The sequence below is a fragment of the Thunnus albacares genome, chromosome 19 (assembly GCF_914725855.1).
Source record: "Thunnus albacares chromosome 19, fThuAlb1.1, whole genome shotgun sequence".
Taxonomy (NCBI): domain Eukaryota; kingdom Metazoa; phylum Chordata; class Actinopteri; order Scombriformes; family Scombridae; genus Thunnus; species Thunnus albacares.
The window spans coordinates 20111601-20139588 of NC_058124.1; the positions used below are offsets into that span (position 1 = coordinate 20111601).

Below are 27988 nucleotides of genomic sequence, written 5' to 3' on the forward strand. Positions count from 1 at the left end.
CTGGATACAGGACACCCTTTTTTTGAGGGCAGCTTTGCTGTGGGGTATTTTTGGCTTTAGGGTAACATAGTAAGAAAGGCTTACACTTGAATAATTAGCCAAATGAGAACTTTGCTGGAGACATTTTTTTAAAGTAGTTAATGAGGCACTTGTCTCAACTTTTTAACACTTGGTAATAGATCTCAGCAGGGAAATTTGCTCAAAGATAAAAAAAAAAAATAGAAAACATATAAACTAAAAGCAAATACCCTCCTTAATTACAACAGAGCAGCATGACTGATACAGTAATTGATAGTAATACTAATGTGATCCTATATTTTAAAGATCATCAGCATCAGTTCAACATTTTGTGTAAGATGCTTTTCCAGAGAGAGATGAGAAGATACCACTCTCATGTCTGTTAAGTGCAGAGGTGGAGACAAGAGACAATTAGCTTAGCTTAGCATAAAAGCTGTGAACATAAAAGCAGGCAAAAGCTATGAGCGTAGTCCAAAGCAAGCACACAACTACCATGGCCTGAGACTGAAACAAATTCAGAAGTACTTTAACATGCAATGCCACAGAGAGCCACCAAAAAAATCCTTTGCTCCATCTGACTCCAATTCAAAAAGTGTCAAATTCTCGCTAGAAATACTAAGTCAGTCATTTTTTTCAATGAATCATTATGGTCTCAATCGCCAAATTCGGGCCCTTTTATACATGTGCTGATGGTCATTTTGGAAATTTTTGCTCCTTTAATAAGATTTGAAGACTTATTGATGTCTGTCTGCCATGTGGGTGTTGATTAACAGCTCTGATTGATTGTTAGCTCACCTGCTGCTCGTCCCGACTCCAAGACTGAGTCGGACTATCGTTGCAGTATTTCAGTAAGTGTAATGTTACTTGATTGCGATACCTGCTCTGTTAGCACAATTTAGCTAAAGTAGCTAATGTTAGCCCAAGTGCGCACCACTTGGTGTTCCCAGTAAGCTGGTGTTGGCTTCAGTACAAGATGGCGTGGCGTGTTTCCAGAGCGTGAAAGGCAACATCACACACTCCTTATTTGGAAGGTCCTGGCTCTAAATGGAAAAGTTGGCGCTGACAGTCAGCAGTAAATCTGGGCCTCAAATCAGTTCCAATGCAAACCAATGGGTGGCATCACACCTCACTATGTCAATCCTTATACACACTCTATGTTCTAAAGGGGGAAAAAAAATCTTCTTACCAGCACCTCTAAAGCTCACAATTAACATATTATATCTCATTAGTCAAACACTTTACACTAACAGAAAAGTAAAAACTGAGATGTAATGAGCCATGAAGCAGAGCATCTGCTCTCAGCTTTTTAACACATAATACTTGCTAAGTTTGAAAAAATCTGCCAACCAGCACCTCTAAAGCTAACTAATTAACACGTTCTATCTTGTCTAACTTGTACACAGACAGAAATATAAAAAGGACAAACTATTTCTTAGCGAATGACAGCGAGTGACTTTCTGAAATCTTGTTGCCATGGTTACCTGGTTGCTGCATAACCAGTGGAAACAAGTTCATTAGTAAGTTTACAGATGCTGCTGTGCAGTTTGTCACCCTTTGAGAGCTAGGCTAGCTGTTTTCCCCTGCTCCCAGCTTTTATGCTAAGCTAAGCTAATCACCTCCTAGCTCCTGCTTCATAGCCAGCGCTCAGATACGAGTGGTATCGATTTAACCCTACGAGTGAATAAGTGAATTTCCTAAAAGATCAAACTATCCCTTAGTATTTTGCAAATATTGCAGGACCAATCACAGAATTCCTTGAAGGGTAAATCTACAGGTGAGGAAGAAAAAAACAATTGTGATTTTAAACCAAGATGCCACAAGCAGTTGGATATTAGGCCACAATGTTTATTCAGTAGTGTTGTTTCAACTTATAGGTACAATACTGTCAGCTTTTGTAAGACTAAAAAAAAGTTACCATTACAGTCATCCATGCACACAGAATGCCAGTCAAGTCGTTTACACCCCTCCTTTGTGTACACACCCGCCACATGCTCACCTTGAGCAAGTACATCTCCAAATGGTAGGCACTTTGAAGGTTTAAAACATTTGTGAATATACATTTATATATATTTATATATCTTTTCATATACTAATAAGCAATTGGACTCAAAGGTCAGGTCTCTAATAGAGAGAGAAAGAGAAAAAACTAAAAAAAAGGAGTGAAGAAGAAAAAGAGGAAACAACATGATGTGGCCATGGTGGAGGGTTGTGGTGGGTATGAGAAGATGGTGGGAGTAGAAATACCGTGAGTCTTTGGGTTTTTCAGTATAGTTCAGTACCTTAGGTCCTATGACAAGAAAGGACAACAGAGATGGTAAAAAAAAAAAGAAAGGATAGAAGTGTACAACCAAAGGATCAGTCTGAAAGAAGAGAAGAGGAACACAAGGGATAGAGAGGTAGAGGGATGAACAGCCACATGTGGGTGGTGTTAGGAGTTTAGACGATGTGACAGCATCTAGCTACTGTATCTACTTCACATTACTGTACAGCTGAAAAAGGCAACTTCACAACCTGCTGGACAAAACGCACGTGTCTCTTCGGATCAAGTTAATGCAGACATAAAAAAATAAGAAGGTGACAGACAATAACTTCTTGTTGTCATGTGACTTTTGCTTTCATTTGATGTAGCTACTTCGCAGCTGCCATTTTGTGGCGTTTTATTCACTTGGATTCATTCGATTGGATGCAGAGTGGCATTGAAACAAACACAGAGTGTAGGTTTTAAACCTGGTAAACAACCTAATTTCTTCAACAGACAGCAAACTACCAGCACAACTTAAGCTCTATTGAAATGCCTGCACTGACACCTAAAAAACATGAATAGCCCTAAATGTGAGTGTCTTGTCAAAGACTATTCATAACACTGGAGTCTTGCATTTTCTTAGCAGACTTATTCATCAATAGGTAGTCATACTAGGTTTCTAGAGAGGGGGGTTCTGGTGTTTTTTTTGCTGCAGAGGTATTTGCTCTGCATGTGGGGATTCAGCCCTGGCCTGGTGTGTTTGTGTCCAAGCAGTAGCAGGCCTTCACTGAGCAGATCTTTGGGCCTAAAGCATCAACACTGGGACACAGACAATAACAGCAGGCTACCCGGGTGGCTGCATACAGCTGAGTGAGAAAAAGAGAGAGCTGGTAGGGGGGAGTGGGGGGGGGGGGGGGGGGGGATTGACAGCTCAACTGGCCGTGCTCCAATCTGACTAAAAAGAAGGTGGGAGTGAGGAAGGGTTAGGGGTAAACAAGAGAGAAATAGAGGAAGGGAAAGGAGATGTAAGGGTGCCAGCAGAGTGTGGGTGCAGTCAGTAAACTCGAGGGACACATCGGGGAGGTGGCTGGAAAAAAAAAAAAAAAAAAAAAACAAGCCACAGAGAAGAAGAAACTTCACCCCAAAACACTACATACAAGCTGCACGACAGCAGTGGGAAGCAAAAGCAGTGAATGTGCAATGTGAGAGAGAATGCATTTAAATAGAGAACATAGAACAGAAACAAGATTTTTGATTTTTCTCGAGCCCTGACACACTTTTTTGTCATCTTTTTGAAGACCAATTCCTGGGTATGAAAATAAAACGAAAAAGAGAGAGAGAGAGAGAGAAAAAAAAAAGGCTACACTGAGAATAAAACAAACAAATAAAACGAGACATAATGAAACGCTCACGTTTTGACTAAAAACTGATGTGAGAGCAAAAAATAAACATTGTAACCTGAAGGGAGAACATTTACATTGACCGTTAACAGCATTAATATGAAGACCAAAGAGCTTCATCAAAACTACAAAGGCATTTTTTTTTTTTTAAACATCAGAGAAAAGATAAATTAATGTAATACACCTTTAGAGATCAACATCAGACATGCTAAGACAAAATAAAAAGAAAAAAAATGAAAGTAGGATTGATACAGAATAATTATATTCAATTATTTCCACTTTTAAATTTTTTTCTTTACAAATAACATACTGCTACAGTTAAAAGTAGTCAGCGACTAAAAACAAGCTCCTTTGACAGAAGACAGATGCGATCAGCTTCCTCGCCTTTACAGATCCTGTTTTTGTTGGGTTTTTTTTTCTTGAGCCTTTTCAAATAATACACAAAATGTTTAAATACACTGAGATTTGCCGCAAAACGAGAAATTCTTGGTTTTCATAATTTTTTTTTTTTTTTTTTAAAAAGAAGAAAGAAAAGGTCTTAATTACAATACTCTACGCAAAAGCTTTCCTTTATGCTATTTTTCCTTAATCAACTTTGTAACATTTTGTTGTTGTTGTTGTTTCTTCTTGTGTTTGAACAGGTTTGCTGTTTTTGCCGTGGACTGCGTTGTTTTTGACAGTCACTCGCGATTTGTTAATCTGGTGACGGGGGGAGGGTGGGGTTTTATGCATAAAACTCCTTGGTTGGGGCCTTCTGATAGGCTGCTCCGGAAGGTTTCCTCTCTCCCAGGTCATAGCTGCCCTCATCCTTCTTCCTCATGCGGTAGACCAGGAGGAGGATGAGGAAGATGGCAAACAGGAAGCCGATCACGCCGCCCGCAATAACGGCTGAGAGAGACAAGAGAAAGAAAAGAGAAAAGGTAACTATCAGTGAGGTCAAATCAATGTCTTCCATCTGTCCTCATGGAGAATGAACCAGTCTTCTCAAGAAATCAATTTGTTCATTTTTAGCAACTGTTTCTACTATTGTTGCAACAAATTTCAATACTTATGCACTGCCACAGCAAATGAACTAACTCGAGGGCTTAAATGTGGTGAAACAAGCGGCAACCATCACAGCTGATTGTTTAAATCGATGCAGTTAGTTAATGTCTGGAAATCCTCAATCTATCTCAAGAGACACTTCAACAGTTAATTTCACCTGTTCTTATGCGTGTCCTGTTAACGATTTTAAACGTTAACGTTCCATTACTGGGATGTTAAGGCTCCAGTCCTTGACTGGTTATACAGAGCCTTGTTGCCCCGAGTGTGGCTGATTCGACATGGTCTGTATTCTAGTCAGACATAATGACTGCCAACTGGGACTTTAGAGGAAGAAAACTGGTGGTATTGGCTCCGAGCTCAAAAGTCGGTCAAATAAATCCAGTTGAGAAAAAACAAACAAGTAAAGATAAGCCATTAATATTAACCAGCGCAGCATGGCTTGAACTGAATCCTGTTCCCGCTGATAAATCTCAGCAAGCTATAACACTGACAGCCGACACCGACGGACTCTGAGCCAAAAGGTCCTTCATTTCTGATGAGTTTTTGTGTTTTAGGAAAGGAACCTTTTTTTTTTGTGGCAGATTATATTTGTTGAGCTTGAGGCAAAAGACACAGTTTGTTGTTTGTGTTGCTATGTTACAGTAAGAAGTCACATTTTTGTCTGACTAATGTTTCACCACTGCAACAGTATTTTTGGTGTCTTGTAGGTCTATGCGGGCTGGGAACTTGGGGAAACAAGATGTTTAAAAGGGATTAAGGATAAATAAGAAATAACATAAACTAGTTCCTTGGTAACAGTAGTCCATATTTTTGTCTTGTTATTTAGTTATTGTAATGCTAAATGTTTGCACTTTAGACTTATTGAAGGGGTACTCCCGTGATTTAGTATTCAACTTCCATGCATTTGTACACAGTACATTATTTTTACAGGCTGGGTAGTATTATGACTAGTAATCTGATTGCTGGAGTAACCCTTTAAAAAGTGTAGTGAGTAGAATTTAGTGGCATCTAGCAGAACAGACTTAGCAGAAATGGTGTAATCACCTGAAGATAAGAATCATTGTGTTTTCGTTACCTTAGAATGAGCCCTTTATATCTATATAGGGAGTGGGTCCTCTTCCACAGAGCCTGCCATGTTGCACTGGCATGTTTCTACAGTAGCCCAGAACAGACAAACCAAACACTGGCTCTAGAGAGGGCCTTTTGTGTTGTTTGTGGCCTCCTTGGGAGGGGTGAGGGTGAAGGGGGTTGCAATCTGCAACCTCACTGCCAGATGCCACTAAATCCTTACACACTGGTCCTTTAATTTATAACGCTGTTACTTTAACAACACTGGTTTCAAGCAACTATGTGCACTGCAGCAATTTTTTAATGTGGTCTCAAATACGTCACGGAGGACATAATAATACACAAGAATGCATGCTGAGATTGACCCCGGTGAGACTGAAACAGAAGAAAGGTTAAACTTTCTGTAAAGGACACATTATAAATCAACAGTGGTGTAACATCGAGGGAAATCTGAAAGAAATCCACCCAGACTGTATTAAGAAACGCCCCCCCTCTGGCTTTGACCCTGACTCTCCTCGCTAATGCTCATAACTCGCCACATGGGCTTATTTCACTCTCCCTCACAATTACGCCTGTATGAGGTTCTTTATAGCTTCCTAATCTGTTTAGGGTCTCTCTGGTGCCGCAACCTGCCCTCTGCTCCACTTAAGGTTTCCACTTTTTGACTGGCCCCCACGGCCTCATGGGTAAAGAGCCTGGCACATGCCCAGCTGCTGAGCTCCAAGAAGCAGTAACACAATGCAGAGCGAATAAATGAAAATTAGATTATGGCCAATTATTTTTATAGAAGTCATACAGCAGATGAAGAGTAATGGTTATAATCTGAGAAAAGCGTTAAGGGGGATGATGTGGAGAAGAAGGGGAGGGAGCGAGGGGTGGAGATGACCATGGTAGCTACACTACATTTAAAACTTTAAGACTTTATCTAGACTTTACAATTGCAATATGCTTTTTTTCTATCCAATTCAAAAGGAGAGAGATGTGAAAGGGAGTTGTCTAAGGGAGGCTGTCTTGATTTGTCCTTGCTGAAGTTGTTTTGGTTTTTTTTTGCATATTGCCAATCAATGTTTGTCTCAGACATGCAGGGAAAGAGAGATGACATCAGAGAGCACAGTGATTTTGAGACATATAATTTCTTTTTCACCCTCTTTCATGTATTCAAAAGGGAACAACACACACCTGAAACACCCACAATGCTGTGAACTCTACAAGGTTCCACAGAGGGACAGAAATATTATCTAGATTTCCAGTTAACCGTTTTACCAGAAATATGCTGACACGTTGTAACGTATAAGAATTTGAGAGATAAACACTCTGAAAATGCATTAAAGAATTTACTGGAGGAACATCAAACTGAGAGGCTACTTTCGTTATGACGTTGAAATATTGACGGAATGAGTTCACTTTCTCAGAAAATAGGCTTATTCAGTTTCTTAATGAGTGTTAGATGAGAAGACTGATACCACTCTCATGTCTGTGCAGTAAATATGAAGCAATATGAAATAAGTAGCTGGTTAGCTTAACACAAAGATTAGAAGCAGGGGGAAACGGCTGGCCTGACTCTGTCTAAAGATAATAAAAATTAGCAGAAAATATTTGTTTGTTTGAAATGTTTTCCCTGTTTCCAGCTAAGCTAACTAGCTGGTCGTAGCTCCATGTGTACTGTACACATGAGTGGTATCATTCTTCTCATCTAACTCTTTGCACGATAGCATATTCCTTTAAGATAGCCCTCGAGATATGTGCCCAGCTTCACAGAAAGCAGGTCTGAGCGCTGCATCTTTGATGGAAAAGCTGCTACCAACCAAAAGTCCTCACATGGAGTCAAATTAAAAGATATGTCTGTCTTAAAACAACAGTCATGTGCCCAAATGACACCGGTTGTTTTTGCTGTAATCATTCCTTCTGTTCATACTGGCCATTAAGAGATCCCTTCATATAATGCGCTTTCAATGTCAGCGATGGGGGACAAAATCTACAGCCCTCCTTCTTTGGAAAAATATATTTAATAGTTCACTTGAAGATAATATGAGGTTTCAGCCGTCCAAATTAGTCATATCGAGTCAATATCTTTAAAAGTTACTGTCTTTTTAGTGCCAAATTCCCTTTTTTTGTTACAATCTTTCCACTACAGCTGAACAGGAAATCACTGTCTGTCAAGACACAAAGAGGGAATTTCTTACTAAAAAGTATGTAACTGTGGAAGATATCCACTTTATTTGGCTAAATCAGACGCCTCATCATTATCTTCAGATAAACTTTTAAATACATTTTTTCTTATAACAAGGACTGTAAGTGTGATTTTGTCTCCCATCATTTACATCGTTACATTGTAAGCACATTTGGAGGGGATCTTCTAATTAATGGAGCAAGCAAAATCAGTTTCAACGTACATATGGACACCTGACTATTGTTTTAAGACAGACTTGAAAAATTGTGAACCTGTCCTAATAGCATATAAACATTCCCCTTTGTATCAAAGTCATTTTTTAAAGAAGACATGGTTTGACATCGGTTGCAGCTTATTACAACACATACCTGCCAACACCTCCGTCCTCTGGAAGAGGTTTTCAGTGCGGACCTCCATCTCCTGGGGCAAGCCGGGGGCACTAGTCGTGCTAGTCATCTGGTTCCTCTGCATGTCCTCTGTAACTGGCACTGGTGCCTGAATTTGGGAAGAAGGATTGTAGGAGGAAGAGGGGGGAAAAAAGAGGGAGATGAAGAAAGTTTGAGGTTGCTTTATTGACAGAAGCCCAGCTGCATTTCACATCCTATCCTCCATTATTCCATGTCTGTGTGTTTAGAGGACTTTGGTACATTCGGGTCTCACAGCATGATCCCTAAATTCCTCCCTGATGTGATCACGACTGTGAATATTAAGGAAAGAGTGAAGATTTCACTGATCCACTTCCCAGTGGCTTAGCTAGTGAGTCTACTCAAAGGGGATCAAAATGGAACCTGGCCAGTGAAACCTATAGGGGTTGGCTAAGGAAGAAAATGGAATGAACCCAGATTGCCCAAAAAGATTAGTGCAAGTATCTTGTGAAGTAGGCAATGGAAACAGAGCCAGTGAACCCAAGGTTTTGCTGAGAGTATAGGAAAGGATGTATCTGGAGTGGATCCAGGCCAATGTATCCTATATCTTTTTCCAATAAGAGAAGGGGTGCAGAGGACCAAAATGGGAACCAAGCCAGTGCGTTTGGCCGAGGGAGCAGTGACAGACAAGAGGGGAGAAAATGGAACAGGGCCAGTTAGGCTTGGTTTAGGGGGTTGAGACCTCGCCGACTAATCCCAAACAGATGTAGTATCCAGTACAGTACAGTAAGAGTGCAACACACAAGTGAGATCTAGGATAGTTCCCGAATATGTGATTATGTCCGAGAGAAATGTAATCCTCCATAATTTGCAATTGAGCAAAAACATTGAGAATTGATGTGAACACTTGATCTTTATCCTGAAAGCAACCTCACGACTCCTGGGGATTTGGTGACATAGTGGGTCATACTGAGGCACGGTATCGCTCTCTGTTGAGTGAGGATGATTACAAATGAAGGCTACAGAATATCAGAATATGATACACTTTGAGTAAAGGCAAGAATATTACAGCAGAAGAAAATTATTATATTTACTTTAAACTTAATTTCAAAGTAGTTTAATACATTTTGCAATTTCTGTGGGCTTTTTATCCCGCAGGATAACAAATGCAAGCAGAATTTGTGATCCTGGCCAATATAGCAAAGCTTTTTATCAGATCATTTTGTTTTGTCTGCAGTATCAATATATATATTACAATATAAACTGAGTCACTGTTTCTGTTGAGTTTAAAGATTCCCTTCAGCTTATAGTTCCCAAACAATAGATTCAGAAGTTGAAAAATAACCATAACTACAAGCAGAGAAGCTATTTAAAAGAATAATCATCAGTTAATACCCATTATTTTCATCCATACCTACCAGCACCACATCTTTTTCCATTGGAAAAGCAACATGTGTGATCTCTCTGTTAATGTGGGTACATAGTAATGTTACAGTTTATTGCAGGGTTGCATTGTTTCTCTGAGAGCATTGCTACTTGTTCCAGTGGATGGATCTAGTCGGTGATGGTTAGGACTGTGCGCTTGCACTCTGCATACCCTCTGAGGTGTCCAGCGATGTTGAAATATCCCACATTTGTTGGTTCATTATACATCACAGTATACATCACCACTCTGTTTCATGCCAGATTTAAAATAGCCTTGTCCTGTACGGGCCTGTCTCATTCACTGTCTCATTGCGGCCCCAGATGGGGGTTTAAATTGTCAGAGTTTAGTCCAAGAGAGTGGAGTACTCTCCAGTTTTTCTATCCAACTTTTGATAGCTGTGTTCAGCAAAATCAACCAACCACAGGAGCCTATTTTGGGAAGCGGTCTGTCCTCTCCTAAACACATGATTGGTTAGAAACAGCTTCACTTTTGTGATGTGATCAAACAATGTACCTTAACAACAGTATATCAGCATTTATTGGGGAATTTATCATGATTAATGTTGATATTATTTATATCTCTCAGCTCTGATCAGTGGTATCTAAAAAGTTGTCAAAGTTTTCTGCCATTTCTTGTCTTTCTTTTGTCTGTATCTGTAATGCATTTACATCACAGCACTTTTATTTTGATTTTTGCTATTCTTACCTCTGTTCTGAATGGTTTCTTGGGTGTGCTGTCCCTGGCCTTTTCTCTGACCGTGGCTGTCTCCACCCGGGGGGTGAAATCTTTGGTGGAGTCCCGGGTAGGTTCTGCTGCTTTGGGCTCGATATAAACCACACTGACAGTCGCCGTTTCCTCCACCACTTCTTCACCTCCACCTTGGAGAAAGGGAATGACAGGAGAATAATGTTTTAATGAAGAGACAACGTGTGAAACATTTGCTCAGTATCTCTGGTATTACATACATAGGGACAATACTTCACTGTGTTTAATGCAATATAAAAATGTAGAAGAATGATGCGTGTATGTGCAAATCCGTAAAGAAATGGGCATGCATGTTCTCAATATTTTATAACCACAGTCATGTAGTTTGTCTTACTTAACTTCACACTCTGTGGATTTCATGTTATGTATTATTAACAGTTTCAATCCCCTATAGAATACAGAGGGGCAGAGCAGAGCAATAGGTTATACAATATATTCAGTATCGGAAGGGCTATTGATCACAGTCCTGTCTCCTTTTACCTTACGTGACCCTCTCTGCAGTTACGACTCTCTCAGAAAGAGGAGTTACTTTTGACCAATGAATGAACATTGTAAAAGGTGCTTAAAGCAAGTAGAGCAGATGAGGTAATAAAAAAAGACATGTAAAATTTGCACACTTGCCCACGGCAGTCTGGTTGACAAGGCAATCTCAATTCAAATCGGGTGAGAGAAAGCGAGAGAGAGAGAGAGGCGGTTAAAGAAAGAAGAGACAAAGAGAGGGGAAGCGATGGCACAACTTGTGTCTGCCGGTGAAATAAGGGAAAAAACTTCATAAAACGTACCTGCAGCAGACTTGAAAATGGATGTCATCACGCTGCTAGGTAATTGCCTGCTGAGCTTGCATATATGTGTGTGTGTGTCTTTAACCAAGTCTCTGTGTGTGTGTGTATATGTTTCTTACCTGAGCCAGACCCTGAGTTAAAGTCGTCATCATCTTCAGGGTAGTAACCTCCTGAGCCTGTGTCATCCAGGTACAAGTCATCAACCTGAGAGGAAGTCTTAGCTGCTTCTGCTATCTGCAAAACAACAAGATAACAAAGCATTGAGGACTCATTTCACTTTTATTTTTTTATCTCTGTTTATAGAATTCCATATGGAGATTCATTCTGCATCACAACTCACCAACAAAGTGAAGACCTTGACTACTTCCGGACATTCATTATTTCAGTATGCCAACAGCTAAATCTGAAAGTCTAGTTCTTTTTCTGGCTTTTAAATCATTAATCACAACCTCTTTGCTTTGAGAACAACACTTCAGTTAGTGGATATTTCTTTAATTGGCAAACATAAAATCCTCTTGGGTAGCAATTCCAAGCTCATATCATTAGTACATTTTAAATAGCACAAATCTTCTGAAACCTCAGAGATTGCTAAGTACAGTCAAAACAGTATAAATAACAATCTGTCTGTTGTATCATCTAGAAAGTAGGAACTGATGCACGGTGCACATAAAAATGTGCTGCTGAGAGCCTTAAGTCTGCAGCCATGCTAGCTGCTCTGTGAGGCTGCACTTAAGCACAATGGTGTTTTGAGCTAAATGCTAATGTCAGCATGCTAACATGCTGATGTTTAGAAGGTATAATGTTAACCATGTTCACCATCTCACTATCTCACCCTAAGGGGAACATGAATGTCCGTACCAAATTTTATGCCAATCCATCCAATAGTTGTTGAGACATTTCACTCAAACCCACAAATGTGAACCTCATGGTGGTGCTACAGGAAAAGTCAGGGGATCATAAAAGTCAGTAAGATTTATCATGTTGGGAGTATGAATATCTGAGCAAAATTTTTATGACAATCCATCTAGTAGATGTTGAGATATTTCACTGGATAAGTGGCGCTAAGTGAAAAGTCAGGGGACCACCAAACTCAATAGGATTCATCCTCTGGGTACAATATTATCATCCCTAGAGCTACTAGAGCTACATTGCAAGTGTGGCCAAAAACACATTTCCTCGTTTTATGACTCAAATGAAGCGCAACAGCACAGGTAACCGTACGATCGCAACATCTAACCCCTCCCACAGCGCTGCTGTCTAAACAACTGGCTGAGTGGTGGGAATGTTTGCGTTCCGGCTTAATGGAGTGATTGGCTGAAAAGACCACAGTTTAACAGTGCCTGATTGTTTAGAAAGCACCTTCTCACATGCTGTGTAAGTTGATATTTTAATGAGAAATATGATAAGATTTTTAAGTCTAAGTGGCTTGCAGAGCCAGATGTACGTCGGATACTTAAATATTACTGCTGTTGTAAGTGTGCATATGGTACACGTAACTATTTATGTGTTGTGTTGAGTGTGTGTGTGACTGGAATAGCTATAAATGCATCCATGGCAACATTTATTCAACTCCTATTCACCAATCTGTGGCCAGCTGAACTGCCCCTTCTCTATACTGATAGCCCTGCTTTAGAAAAAAAAGAGCACAAAAGAAAGACCCCACAATATATCATCCCTGTGTGTGTGTGTGTGTGTGTGTGTGTGTGTGTGTGTGGCAACCATTAAGCTTGTTGCTACAGTTCCAGGTCTGCTCTGAGGATGTTGTGCTGATAAACCTTGGGCTGAATGAAGTTGGATTAGAGGAAGCAATCAATTGGCCTGACAGGAAAGACCAATAAGAACTGGTCTTTTGTTAACTGTAGAGAATGGCCATGCTGTGAGAAAGCTAAGAAAATGGGTAATGAGAAATTATCCCACAATAAAGCCTGTATTCCACATTTCTGTGTTCAGCAAGACAAAAAGCAAAGAGGGCTGCAATGCATGATTATTGTCATTAATCATTGTTCTGTCAATTATTTATTTGACTAACTCTTTAGTCAAAAAAATGTAAGAAACATTTGTGAAAAAATTACAATTACCAATTCCAATTTCCAAAAGCCCAAAAATTATGTCTTAAAATTGATTGTTTTGCACACCAACACTCCAAAATCAAATAAATTCAATTTATAGTGATATAAATCACATATCCTCACATTTAAAACAGCTGGAACCAGCAAATGTTTGGCATTTTTTGGCTTTGGCTTGATAAATGACTCGAGGACTTGTTGCCAACTGATCTTCTGATGAGCAACAAATAGATTAATGCACTAAAAGCAAGAAAAGGGCAAGTAGACAGAAATGTTGTTTTTTTTTTTTTTTTTTTTCCTGGGACACCCCTGCTGCAGTTCAGCCTTTCCAATTACTCCTTATTCTAATGTGAGTATGTTCAGTGTGGCTTTTAAGTCATTGTGTGTGCATGTGTATTTGTGTAGAGTCATGAAAGAGAGGCCTGGCACTCTCCATAACAAAGAAGCTGGGAGTACACACAGCTAACAGCAGTGTGAAAGAGAGAAAAAAAAAAAAAGAAAAGAGAGATGAAACAGAACAATACGTATCTCCATCTCTCCTCTCTCAACTAGCTCTGACTTCTGGAAGAAAGGCCTTTCACCGCTGAGCCGGCTGATCAAAGAGAGAATTTGTTCAAAGCAACTTTATCTTAACCTTTCTTGCCTTCTTCTCCTTCAAACACGACCCGCCCCCCCCCCCCCTCCCCACCCTACCGCAACAGCCTGGCAAACCAATTCACCGGTCCATGCGGTCCGCAGGTCTTTATGCATTGGCGATATGAGCACAATGGACCAAAAAAAGAAGGCAGGCTACAGTTCAATTGGTGACAAAGGGCACTAATGAGATAGAGGCCACACACACACACACACACACACACACACGTGTGCATGCATGAGTAGACATGTTATACAAATGTATGCAAGCATTTCATTGATTCATTGATTATACATGCACAGACATTAGGGTGAGCAATTGAGCATATAACCTGACACCACAGAGACAACGCATGAACAAATGCTTACAGAGCTAAAGTATTAACAGTGAAGCTTTACACTCCCCTCCCTCTATACGTGGATCTTAAAGACATTATAATTATAATGCAAACACTTTCACCTGACTTGTTAAATGAATCAGCGGATGAATAATATGCAAAGTTAAGCACATGTCGGTGGCTGATTATAGTTTTATTCAAAACCCATTCAAGCACAGTTTTAGGGTTCAGAAGTCAGATTTTTACTTTTACATACTAGCAGCACCACCACCATTATTAACTATAACAGTAGACCTTTTATATGGTGGTTAAACAGAGTTAATGAAGTCAAAAAGGACAATTAGGGCAAGCGAGAGGCATACCTTTCTCGAGCAGGGTAGCAAAATCTCTTAATGGGAGACAAAAGATGGAAAACTGGCGTGTGCTTTATCTGGCAAAAAGGCTGTCACTGAATTAAACATGAATATAAAGGTAGCAGTAATAACAACAAAATGCCAGATCCAATAAAGAGTTAAAGTACCTTTCAGGTGAGCACCGATGTACGCGAGTGTAAGAAGGCTCTGTTTAGTTCAGGCTGGCATGTACACGAGTCCTCGGACTCTTATGTAATCTTCATGTTTGCACAGTTTGAACAAAAGGTTTAGATTAGAGAGGTTCAACTGTACAAGTGCTGCAGCGACACCAAATCAGCACAGATCTGAGAGGAGGAAATGGTCTGTTTGACCTTGATAAACTTTGAATTTATCTGACACACAGGGACACACACACACACACACACGCACACACACACAAACTGGCAAGCATGTGTGCTTGCAAGTGCACACAATATATACTTGATAAAGCTGACTTTCTCTATCACTAACGCACACGTGTGTGCACAGACAACGGCAGTCCTGATAAACTTTGCTCTCTCTATCAATCCAGTGACATTTACAGGTAGTCTCTTCTTCCGGCTCTTATCACAGGCTGTGAGCTGAACCAGACATCAGTCTGCCAACAAGTAAATCAGAGTGGACAGCAAAAAACAGTTTGCCAACAGATACAGCCTCACAGAAGTCTGGGCTGGGCCACTATGGCGAGGCTGCTCTAGCCTAAAGAGCAATTATTTGGAAAATCCTGCAGTGTTACTTCGGGCATAGATCTAAGGCAGAAAAGCTTAAAAACTGGAAAGTGTATAATTTAGCAAAAAGTTTTTTTTTGTTCATTTTTTGGCTGTGAATGTTAGGTTTCTATCCTTGGAGGACAATGTCTGAATCCCCTCTATTATACAGCAAAAATCTATAAACCAAAACAGTCCTACTCTCTTGATAGTTCATGGTATCATCTATGCCCTCATCCACTAAATCTGAAAGCTAATGTGATATTAAAGTTTTGTGAACCCATGAAGATGAAAGCTTTAAGACCTGCAGCGATTCAGTAGTGAATCTTAAATAGTAAACCATTTTTATAGCAGCCCATATTCAACATAATGTGATTATTGTAGTTTCAGTAAGCTGTCTGAAGGCTTACTCTATGGCTAAGGTTAAACATTGGGGTTGTATGTACATTATTCTAATAATGTTATCATATGCTGGTGAAAGTGAGGGTTGTTAATAACAAATGTTTGTTTCAGCTATTGATTTTCACTGGTTTGCTTCTGTGTTAAATCATCTGAAAACCACGCTGCACTGAGTATTTGAGGCTCACAATACTTCACTATGACAACCGGTATCAGTGGCAGGTTTTCTGGGAATTACACGCACCAAAGACATTCGCTTTCAGTCACTCTTCATAAATGAGGCTCAACTTTCCACTCCTCCTGCTTTGACAAGTGTCATTCTTCAAGCTCAAGCCACACATCTTGTAGTCGGCTAAAAAAAGAACCACGTTTCAGAAAGAAGAGGCCTTGGAGCACTGTAGCGGAGGGAGGGAGAGACAAACATCAATGCTCCTGAGTAGAACAGTTAGTGTACAGCACAGCGTACACGCACAAAGGTACACATTCTCGAAGCGACATAACGCTTATGTGCACAGGAAAACAAGAAAGAAGGTCAAGACATATATATATATATTGTATTATAACACATATAGACTCTCATGTGCTCTCTTTATATCACCCCTAAACTGAGAACTGGTTGAGACTTATTTACTCCTGTTACAAGAGAAGATGAGACAATTGTCACCGTGACAACTTTCCACAGCTGTAAAATCTTGTCTCCTGGTATTATAAAACCGTTGTGTAGTGTTTTGATAAACATTCAAAATCATGGATCTATAACTCCAGTTGGACTGGATTTTATTTCATCAGTACCTGAAACAACCTGCCCTCACCGACGCAGCTCCTTGCACTGTCTGAATCCCCCCTGAAACAGTCGAAGCACTGATCTTTTGATCCTTGAAGCGAGACGATTCAATTCAATAAAATCAAATAATAAATAACACGATCCTCCTAATACAAAGGAAAAGTTTATTTCATAAGAGTTAAAAATAAATCCTTTCTCAATCCAATACTATGTTTTGTTTTTACTGCTACAGCCTTATTGGTCTAGTATGATCAGTACTGTACCTTATGGCAGCTAATGGCAGCTAAAGTTAGCAATCTTTGCAAGGTAGATATTGCTGTTTAACTGATATTACTGATTTAGTTTTCTGTTTTTATGACTCTTCTACTTGCGTTGCAACATTTTAGTATTCAATATTATCCAGTAATTATCACATAGACTTGCTTTAAAGCAGGTAAACGTGAATTGACCATCAAAATGTAGTTCCTACACCAAACCTCGCAGTTCCTGACTTTATTTTTAATTCCTATTTTTAGTTGCAGTCATCTCTGGCATGGCCTTGTTGAACCTATCCAATTCTTTTCATCATTAGGTTGAATAATTGGTAGAGCCTTGTACCTTTCCCATGCACAGTCATACACAAGGACACATATGGGTATTTTCACACTCTCAGACACACATTTAGACACCTTAACAAGCAGATCCTACATAGTCTGAACAACACGGAGAGAGCAAGCGAAAGCAAGAAAGAAGGAGGGCGAGCTGCCTGAGCCAGTTGATATCAATGTATGCCCTCTATTAGTTGTGAGAAGAGCTGCCATTACTGGCATCTCTGCTTGCTAATGAACTAATAAGCCAGCAGGAGGGCAGCCTCCACGCCGTCTGTCTGTCTGCATTTTCCTGTCACTCCATCTGTTTGACCTGCAAAAGCAGAGAAGGCATGAAGAGCTGCAGAACCAGGATTTAACAAAACATAGATGACAGAGAAGAGAGAGAGAAGGAGGGACTGAGAGTTTTTTTAAAATGCGCAAGTCTGGGGTTAGGATTGTTGACTGCAGGTCATATAAAAGATTGAATGCAGACTCATTTGTTAATGATGTTTGAGATTTAAAGTGGTCTGATGTATGTCAGGAAAATGATGTAAGCATTGCTTTGAAAAATTTCATGGATAAATTATTAAGGTTGGTGGATGAGCATGCTCCACTTAGAAAAAGGTCTGTAAGGGAAGTAGTGCACGCACCATGGATTGATGATGAGTTGAGATATTTAATGCTTCAAAAAGGGACCAAACCAAGGTTATTGCTCATAAATCAAGGTGCTTTTTAGATGGATGGTCTTATAGTAAGCTGAGAATTAAGGTTACCAAGTTAAATTACATCAAAAAGAAAGAATATTTTCAACAAAAAGCTTAAGATATTGCATGCAATTAGCTGAATTTAACATGCAACCTTGTTAACAGTATTGTGGGGGATAAAAAAAAATGTTGTTTTGCGTTTGATAAGATGAACCAACACACAGTTGAGGAGATGTTGCTCTCTCTTTCATATGACACATCTCCTGGTATAGATAACCTGGGTGGAACATTTTTTTGAGATTGCAGCTAGGCCGCTTTCCAAACCAATACGTCATATTTCTAATAGATGCCTTCTCGGTGGGACCTGTGGGAGCTATGGAAAGAGTCTAAAATCATACCCTTACTCAAAGAGGGAAAAGCATGTATTACCGGCTCCAGTTATACACTCCCTGTAATTTTTAATCAAATCTTAAATTATTTTAGTCGAAATACATTACTTACAAAAGCACAGCATGGACCAGGGCACTCTCTGCTAGCACTGCATTAGTACACATGACTGATCAATGGTTAATGTACTATATGGATTACAAGAAACTAGTTGGAGCTGTGCTCTTGGATTTTACTGCAGCTTTTGATGTCATTGACCACAGTATTCTTATTCCAAAGCTCAAATGTTATGGTTTTCACCCTCAGCTCTTACTTGGATGAAGAGTTACCTCTCTGGCAGCATACAGCGAAGTATTTTTCAATGGTAGTTTTTCTAACAGCAGGAAGATATCTTGTGGTGTTCCGCAAAGGGGTTGCTTGGGTCCACTTTTATTTTCAATTTTCATAAATGATGTACCATATGTTGTTGAAAATGCCGATGTAGTTATGTTTGCTGGTGACTCAACTTTGTTACCAGAATGAACAAATTACTGTAATCCTGAACATAACCAAAACTAAATGCATTGTATTTTGTAGTAGGAGTGTTCTTGCTAACACCACTGCACTTAAACTCTCATTTCACTTCTTTTCTGACCTTTATATTTGACTTGTTTTGCCTGTTTTATTCATACAGTGTGATTTTAATTATTGTTTTTGTATGGACCCCGGGAAGACTAGCGACCCCTTCGTGTAATGGGGATCCAAATAAAGAATAAAGAATAAATAAAGGATAAAGTTTGAGATAAAAGAGAGAGTGGGGGTGGACAAATGGGGGGGGGAGAAGATGAGAAAGGAGAGAAGAAGGCGAAGGAGGGAGGGGGAAGTAACCCACTGCTGCAGACAATCCTGTAGCCTGGAGGTTGCTCTGCTAAAAGCCTGTCAAAATCACCATGTCCATGCCTAGCGGTGCTTGAAAGGCTCTGGGTCTATATGTGCTTACAGTATGTGTGTGTCAGTGTAATATTTGCGTCTCTCCCTACTTCCTATATGAGAGAGATTGAGGGGATACATATGTGCCGTGGCTCTCGACTTTCTACTGTTGACGCACCACTCTCACTGCTAACACAACAAATATTAGCTCAACTCCGAGTCAGGCCAGGGGAAATAGTGTTCCTCAAAGGAATGCAGACACACACACACACACACACACACAGACACAAACATCTGCGTGTCCATGAAAGCACCCATGGGACACGCATGGCAACACAGACACACCAGACACACACACAAACCCTTATCCGGCTCTCACATCTCAAAAGGCGTGAGATGAATACACAGACACACATCATAACACTGACTTCAGAGAGAAGAAAAAGTGGAAAACAAGTGCACGGGGGTTGGCACACAGACAGCGATTCAGATCCTCCTTCATCGGTCTGCTGCTCTCTGATTTCAAACTATTTCCTTAAATCTATCTCAAAACTGCTGGGAGCTTAGACAGAACATATCTCTGCTTTCCAAACACAATCACTTACAGTATATAAGGCGTTTTGCCTCACAACAACCCTGTCCCTTGTTGGCAGTATGGGCCACGTTACGCATGGCTGTAATAAATAAAGTAGAAGAAGTAGTGGTTGTGAACTGGACCAGTCGCCTTGGCCATCTATGAGAGAAAAATGGAGAGCAGTCTTCGGGAATTGGTTTCAATTGCAAGTTGTTATCGTTCTTTCATATCAGCTGGTATTGGCAATCGAATATCCGAGAAGACGCCAACAGTGGAAACGACTGATAATTCAAGTGAGTTAAATGTTTGCTATGTCGGAACTTATTCGACAAAGGCGTTTCCATCTCCTATTCAGCGCCTTAACTCTTTCCCATTAACTCGTTTCCATCAACCTTTTCTGACGCGATACTTCAAAATGTGCATAAATATACGTTGATGGAAACACGGCTACTGTTTCAGCTAGTAAATTTACACTAGTGAGGTAGTAGTACTGCTGAAACAAATCGATTAATTGCCTTGAGTTATCGACAGCCGTTATCATTTGACTCATTTGTTAAGCAAAAATGCCAAACAGTCTCTAGCTTACTCTGGTTAGTTTCACTCTATTGTCTGCTTTGTTCTGTCCAGTTAATGAAATCAGTTTTCATTATCACAACCAGGCAAACAAATGTCTGCATCTAGAGAACTCAATATGTGAAGGGGAGGGTGTGTGAGAGAGAGAGAGAGAGAGGCAGGGAGAGGGAGAGAATGAGTGTTAATCCCTAATTAACAAAGTAAAGGTAGCAGATTGGCCTGCTGGCTTTCACTTTATCTGTTCTACTTGGCCTGCTGCAGATCCATACAGAGGGTCAATACAGCAACACAGTCTGGCATGCAGCAACTGTGCTCTGTCCTGTGTCAATCCGAAGCTGTCGGCGAAACCAGACTGTCTCCAAAAGCCCACTCCCTTCTTCCTCCCATTGCCTCCTTCATGACCTGGACTTCATCACTGTGCAACAGACAAGACACCAAAAAAAGACCACAGAAAAGAGGAGGGGAGGAAGGCTGAGAGAGGCATGAAAGGTGTTCTCCTAACTCCACCTTGAGGGACAAAAAGAAGGAAAGAGAGAGGGAGAGGCGAAATATAGTGATGTGCAGGTGTTATTGCAGCAGTCCAGGGTGCTAGAAGTAAGAATCCTGCAGCCTGTTGCACCAGTTGAATGTATATTTTACAGATCTGAGTATAATCACCACTAACGGCTATGTTATGACTAGTTAGTTTCCCAATCACCACTTTGTTTTTCACCAAATGCATCATCACTTCCTTCGCTATAAACATCATTTGGATAAAATCTGAGCGAAAGCTACTACTAACCTTTGGCAGAAAGTAAGCGACCTACATGTACACTGTTTTACTGAAAATAGAGGAAGTCATGTGTGCTATCACCTGTGAACTATTCAATTATGCATCGCTGTATCACATAAATATGGTCATAAATAATAAAAATGTCATTAAAGTCTCTGGAAATCTTCCATCTTTGTTAAAAGATTCTTCCAAAGTCAACACCTGAACAGTTACAAGCAACCAATTGGTGCCACAGATGATTCCCATCTGAAGAAAATGTAGCACAAAATCACACGTACCACCACCTAATCCAAGTAAATGTACAACACAATACAGTACAACTAAATGAGTGCACAGGTCATTCATTATAAATGTAGATGGATGTACTACTACAGATGTCTGTAACAAGAAATGTGCTCCCAGTGTAAATCTTTCCAATGAAAATCCCATCTTCCTAACCATTATGCATTGTCAGTAAGCTATAGTTTTACTCTCACAGTATGTTCAAACTAAGCTGAGTTTGAACTTAAATCTAGCTTTGAGGTGCAGTTCATTTTCTGCATCGACAACATCGGGCAACTGCAATCGGAACACTTTCGAGGCTTGTATGAGCATGAAACTCTCCAGTGATTAATCATTAGTACAAAAGATGAGCGGTTATCTGGTTCTTTGATGAAAAGTCACTGAAAACCATTTACAAGTAGCATTTAGCATAATTCTGCCACCGGCAGTTGGTTTCAGTTGGGTGTTCTGATGCTAACAGAAACCACTACTGGTAAAGTTTCACAGCAGTTACAGTTTAACTGATGTCGTTATATCAATCTTTGATCTCCTGAAACGCCTTCGTTGAATTATTATCTGTAGACACTCTTTTTTTTAAAATAATTTTTCTGCTACTCTTTTACTGCTTCCTGTGTTTGGCTTTCTGTTGTGTATTTAAATCTGTTTATTCATCTATGTATATGTTTAGTAGATTAATTACTGTGGGGACCAAATGTTCTTACTGATCTTCCACTAGCAATTCTTCCTGGCATGAAGGACAGTTCATTTGACAGCTAGTCTATACTTTTGTTAATCTAGTTTTCATGCTTCTGTGGTCTTCTTTTCACAGTTTCACAATTTCTTTCAGTAAAAACTTCAAAGGCCAACCTCTGTTGGAAGTGTGTTTTTAAGTTACCACATAACTGTGCAGCTACACACATAGCGAAGGCAGAAGAAGAAACATCCAATCAACAGGGTGCATGCTAATGGCTGTCTGAAGACAAATATACACTATGTAGAGACCTTATATTAAATTCAGCAGTTTAAATCAATTAATTCCCAATTGCAGTAACAAAGTGTTGTGAAATAGCTACAACTCTGATCTTTTGCATAAAGCTGACTTCTTCTCCATAGCTACACAAAGCCTTTATACTAATACTAATGTGAAAAAAAAACACAATTTCTCAGAAACAACCACTAAACTACCCAGGAACATTGAGGATATCATGCAGAAAAAACTTAAATGGGAATCTAAAGTGGTGAAAAATAACTTCCTCCCACTTTGCACTTCTATTTTGTGGGAGGAGAGGACGAAAGGAAGTCAAAAAGAGCCTTCTTCAAGTCTGGAGAAGCGGACAGTGAGAAGAGGAGTTACAGACGAAGAAGAAGCAGAGAGAGGCTGTGTGACTATACAGGGCGACAAAATCTGCTTCCCTGAATTCATGGAGCACCAGGCATAAACAGAGCAGACAGCTGCTGCCTTCATGGAAGAAGTATGAATAACAGCTGGATCGGTGATGGTGTTGTTATTAAAGAGATAAAAAAAAAAAAAAAAAAAAAAAAAAAACAGGACAGGAGGAGATGGCGACATCCAAACATTCAATTAGTCCCACCAACACCTGCTGATGACTGAACAAACTGCTGGCAAGACAGAGAAAAAGGTCTCTGTGAGTCATGTATGTGGGTGGTGAGCATTGTTTGGCAAATGTAAATAGGAAGGAGAGGCAGTAACAGCCACCTACAGGACTGTAGGAGAAGATGTCCACACTGTAACTCTAACAGGCCAAAAAAGGTTAGTGTGTGTGTGCCTTTGTGCTCTTTGAACCCACTCTAACTTTTATTGCCCTCCCAGGGATCATAATAAGGAACTAATTGATAGTCTTTGAGCCGCAGGCTGAGGAGAGGGGGAGTTCCTGCAGGAAGTCAACACAAATCAAACTCTCTCTGAGCCCTTAAGGTCTGGAGCTACTCCAGCTGAGTTGTGGTGGGTAACAGACACTGTGTACATCTGTGTGTGTGTGTGAGAGTGTGTGCGCGCGCGTGGGTGGGAGAGAGATACAGACAGCAAGAGGAAATGTGAAAGAGAGTGCGAGTGAGATAAATAGAGAACGATAGTCTGGAGTTGACATTTACGATTTGCACATCTACTTCTTTGGATGTCACCTCCTCACTTAAGCACACAAGTTTCCACTTTTGATCTAATAACTCTAAAAAGTTCAAATAATGCATTTCAGCTAGAAGAGATGGAGACATGTTGATATCATAAAACTCTTAAACTAAAAGATTATAACTGTAGTTATGCGGTTCTGGTGTGTATTAAACTTAAATGACTCACAGACTTAAAAAAAACAAAATCTCAAAAACATAATCTTAGAAAACATATTACATAAACTCAACATAACTTGACAGCTTTACATAAATTTGTGACAAGTTGACGTCTAGGAGATATTTCAGAGACTCTACTCTCTGTACGATGCCCTATAGAAAATCCCTCCTCGACAACCTGAGCACAAGCCGAACTTGTGGGTGCGTTCAGCTCAGATTCATATCGTCTCTTATTGCAAAACAAACGGCCGTCTGACATAGAAAGGCATACGCCACATTCCACAGCGCTCAAGCCCCTCCATAAGGGGGCTGGCAGGAGCGGGAGGGGCTTCCAGGGGTGTCTGAACTATGCTCTGATGTGTGCAGATTATGGCCCTCCTAAAACTGAATGTGGGCCACAATTAGGGACGTGCAAAGTCTAGTGATATTCTTTGTTTTTCTTATTTCAGCGATGGATTGATCACACGTCAAAAGCCTCTTTGTCATACACCTCGTTGTGCACAAATGATTAAAAACACAGTCAGTGAGTCACGTTGTTGCGCCTGGTGACATGCTTCTTTACTACAATAAATGTGGCCACTGTAGTTTACTTTGAGTCGATCCCAAATACACAGTCTTGTTGCTGTGCACACTTACTAGCACGCCAAATCCGCAGCTTAAAATAGTCCCAACAAATATACAGTTTACTCTCCTTTTAGCAGCGTTTGCTAAAAACTATAGTGCCCAGTACTTTAAGATACTGATTTAACTGTTTTTTAAAAAGAAAGTACATATTGGGGACCAGTTTTTACAGATCTACAGTTGAAAGAAATGGGCTGAACCACAGACAATAGTCACAAAGTACTGACAGATGGATTAACACATTGTTGGTTCTGCTCTGAATTTCAGCAACAAATCAACTTATTCAGTTTTTTATTGTTAATATGTTCCCAAACACTTGCTCATTGTTTCTTACACATCCATCAGAAACACTGCAACATGAGCTTCCCGCAGGAATCCTCTTTCACTTCCTGTGAAATGCAAGTCCAATAATAACTAGCCCTGATTTGGTGCCAACTCCTGTGGAAAACATCTGGGTCTCTTTAATTGCTGGATGTTTAAATGTCTTCACCAGCTACTCGGTTACTTCGGCTTCCCAATTCTTTTTTTTGCACTCTTTGCACTGAGCAGGTAGCACTCAGTCAACCTGTGTGAGCTTCACTGGGATCTGTGGTTTTACATCAGTAACAGCTGTTGCAACAACAAATTACCTCATTACCTTATTTGTTATAATCTACATTAATCAGTGTGGAATTATGAACTTTGTATAATGCAAAGGAGACAGAAATGTGACATTTGGTTTAGGATGAGAGACCGACAAGATTTTCACATGGGTGTGAGGATACAGGTGAGAGAAATGAGTTGCCCTTTCATTCCTCTGACACCACCCTGCACACTGTTATTAAAAGGATGAGACCAGCCTTTTACAGGTGCATTAGCACAATTATGTCCCCATAAAAGATTAAGTAAACAGTCTAAGACTGCAGGACAGTCAAATGCAGCAGACCTTTCTGTGAGTGCTGCTGTTCAACGGATGTGCTGCCTGACTGACTCAGCCTGATACTGCTGAGCAAATATACTGACTCAAATATATAACAGATCAGCTACCTCTTCACTACAGAACTTTGACATTTTATGCCCAAGCAGAGACTGAAAACCAGTGTCTGGTGAGGGATTTTTGGTTCATGGACAGAGAAGATATGGGGACTGAAGCCACACTAGCAGCGTGGCGCTGGGGATGGTAATGCCAGTGGGTCGATCACTTTGGTGTAGAAATTTTGTACAGACAGTCAAGGCCAGGATGAACTGTAATAACTTTGGTGATCCCTTAAAGATCCCGTTCAGACATGTTTGAAGACATATAAAAATACTCTGCTTTGACGAATAATTTGTGTCTGATATAGTTTTTCCACATATAAGTTTGATTATTTCCTTAAAAATCCTTTAAAATGACATCTTCTCCCTCTCCCTCGTAAAAAATCCTGAATGTACGGCTATGCAAATATTGGACATAGGATGTCTCTTATTTCACTGTGGTGTCCGTTCTTACTGTATGTGCACAGGAGACTTCAATTTTCCATATGACGCTTGTGTAAGTTGCATACTGTACCACAATGGCTCGTAAGTACATGCCTTAAACTCGGATTATAGGCGAGCACAGAGAAACTTTCCACTTTCGGCAGATGAATGTGAAAACAGCCTTAAAGTGTCAAACTCTGCACATAAATCATTCTGCACAGCGAAGCTCAAATATCCGACTGAATGAACAAGAAGAAAAGCACATTTTTGAGTGGAGGGAGACTTTAACTTTCCATATAGTGTCATATTCAAGTAAAAATGTATTATTCCAACACGTGACGACCAAATGTCTGCAAAACTAATGACACTGCTATCAGTACTCAGCTTTGTGTTTAGTGCTAATTAGCAAATGCTAGCTAGCTAACATGCCAAGCTAAGACGATGAACATGGTAACATTATACCTGCTAAACATCACCATGTTAGCATTATCATTATGAGCATGTTAGCTCGTACTGCAGCCTCACAGAGCCACATGCCTGTAGTTTTTCAATCTTCCAAAAAACATGAAGTCAGAGTCCAATTTGACAACTCAAACTAAGTTCATGTGGGGTGAACACTTTTATGCTGTAGGATAGGACTGGGGTTTTAATTGGTACTTCAAAGCTAACAAACATGGGGAAAAAAGCAGAGTTTGAGAGAACTGACTGAGTCATTTTTAGTTGTATGTTACTCAGACTTGAATGTCACGTAAACAGCACACGTGGGGAGAATCAAAACCTTGCCTGCCATAATGTGATGCTTTTGAACCGGCACCATGTGCTCCACTGTTTCTTCCTTCCCACAGACCCACAGACACAACATGGAGTGGCTATGATTTCCTCCCTTGCAGTATTGCTTCCCAACAGGAAGAAAGTCAATTTCATGGTTTCCAAGAAAAACAGACACACGCTGACAGACCACTGACCGGAAAAGGAGAACAATGGCTCCCGCCTCACTCTCACCCCTACCTGTCCAGTTGTGTTTAAAGGCTAATTTAAGTAACAATACAAAATGTAACCACCGCTAAAATTGCCTGCAAATGAAAAAAAAAAAATCAAGTTAACAAACAGCGTGACATTCTGATCTCACTGCAGTCTTGTGTTTGTGTCTCTGTGAGTGCGTCAGTGTAAGAAAATGGATTCTCTCACATCCTGCAACACTAAATATTTCACCACACTAATTAAAGGCTGTCTGATTCTATCAAGTGGCTCTCTTGAGGCCCCGATCAGACTTTATGTAAACTTAATGTAAACCCTCTCCCTGTGAAATTTCTCGCTCAGGGCAGCCAGAACTCATAAAAAGGGTGAACAATGTGGAGCTCATGTGGTTTCAACATGGACCTATTTAGAGAATACCTCAGTGCTGTGGTATCCAGCCTCATGGACCGTGACCGGCTTTCTTTCTGCATTCTGCACAAGAAGGAGCTCTGCTAATTCCCAGGCCTAGCGAGCATTGCTGCTCCCTCTGCCGAATCCTGACCTCTTCTCCTCCCTCCCGTACGCCTCTCCCCGCTTGCCTGTCCACCGGTTGGGAATTGGGGAAATTCCTCAGCTCCGTTAAACGGCTTCTGATATGCACGGGAAAGCCTAGATTCTTTGTCAGCTGTGAAACCCTAGACACTGGGAAATGGGCTTCACCTGCTGCAGCACGGCAGCTTTCTTCCCTCCAGACAGGGAAGAAATATGAAGCTTAAGAGAAAAGCTCGAGCTCGAGCGGTATAGAGAAGAGTAAACGCAGGGAGAGAGAGAGATTTAAGTGCGTTATATAAAACAGGTTTCATATTCTGTACTTCAAACTCCAATAACCCTAAAGCACTAACGCGCAGCATGGGAACAATCTGGAGTTTCTCCATTTAGCTGGAAGTGATAGTGCGTCCCATATCATGAACACCACATATCAGTGGCTCAAACCACTCACAGGGAGTCAAAATGGAGTCGAGTCATATACACACACATGTGAGCAGCTGTATGAATAAGAGATAGTGCTTGTTTAACAAGAGCTGATAAATGTAAAGGAGTTGCATAAACAGTTAAACCCTGCCACACTGACTGCCCATTCACTGGTTGAATGTTAAATGACACTACCTTTATGTCTTTTCACTCTGAAGATAACTCATTAATGTACTAATTTAAACAAAGGAGCTTCTTCTGTCACATTCTGGGTTATCCACAAAGTGTAACTGATGTTTGTACAAGATTTTAGTCTTTGCTGACATCTTTTTCTTTATAAAAAAACTCT

General features: G+C 40.3%; 1 protein-coding gene across 1 annotated transcript in view; it reads right to left on the reverse strand.

The window, feature by feature from the left end:
• Positions 1-1842: 1842 nt before the first annotated feature.
• sdc2 (syndecan 2) overlaps positions 1843-27988 on the reverse strand; it is a 49967-nt gene continuing 23821 nt past the window's right edge. Inside the window, exons 2-5 of the mRNA XM_044335636.1 lie at positions 11400-11514; positions 10439-10611; positions 8311-8437; positions 1843-4548 (exon numbers count right to left, since the gene is read on the reverse strand). Coding sequence (XP_044191571.1) covers positions 4385-4548; positions 8311-8437; positions 10439-10611; positions 11400-11514 — 579 coding nt within the window. The 3' untranslated portion in view covers positions 1843-4384. The remainder of the gene's footprint in view (positions 4549-8310; positions 8438-10438; positions 10612-11399; positions 11515-27988) is intronic.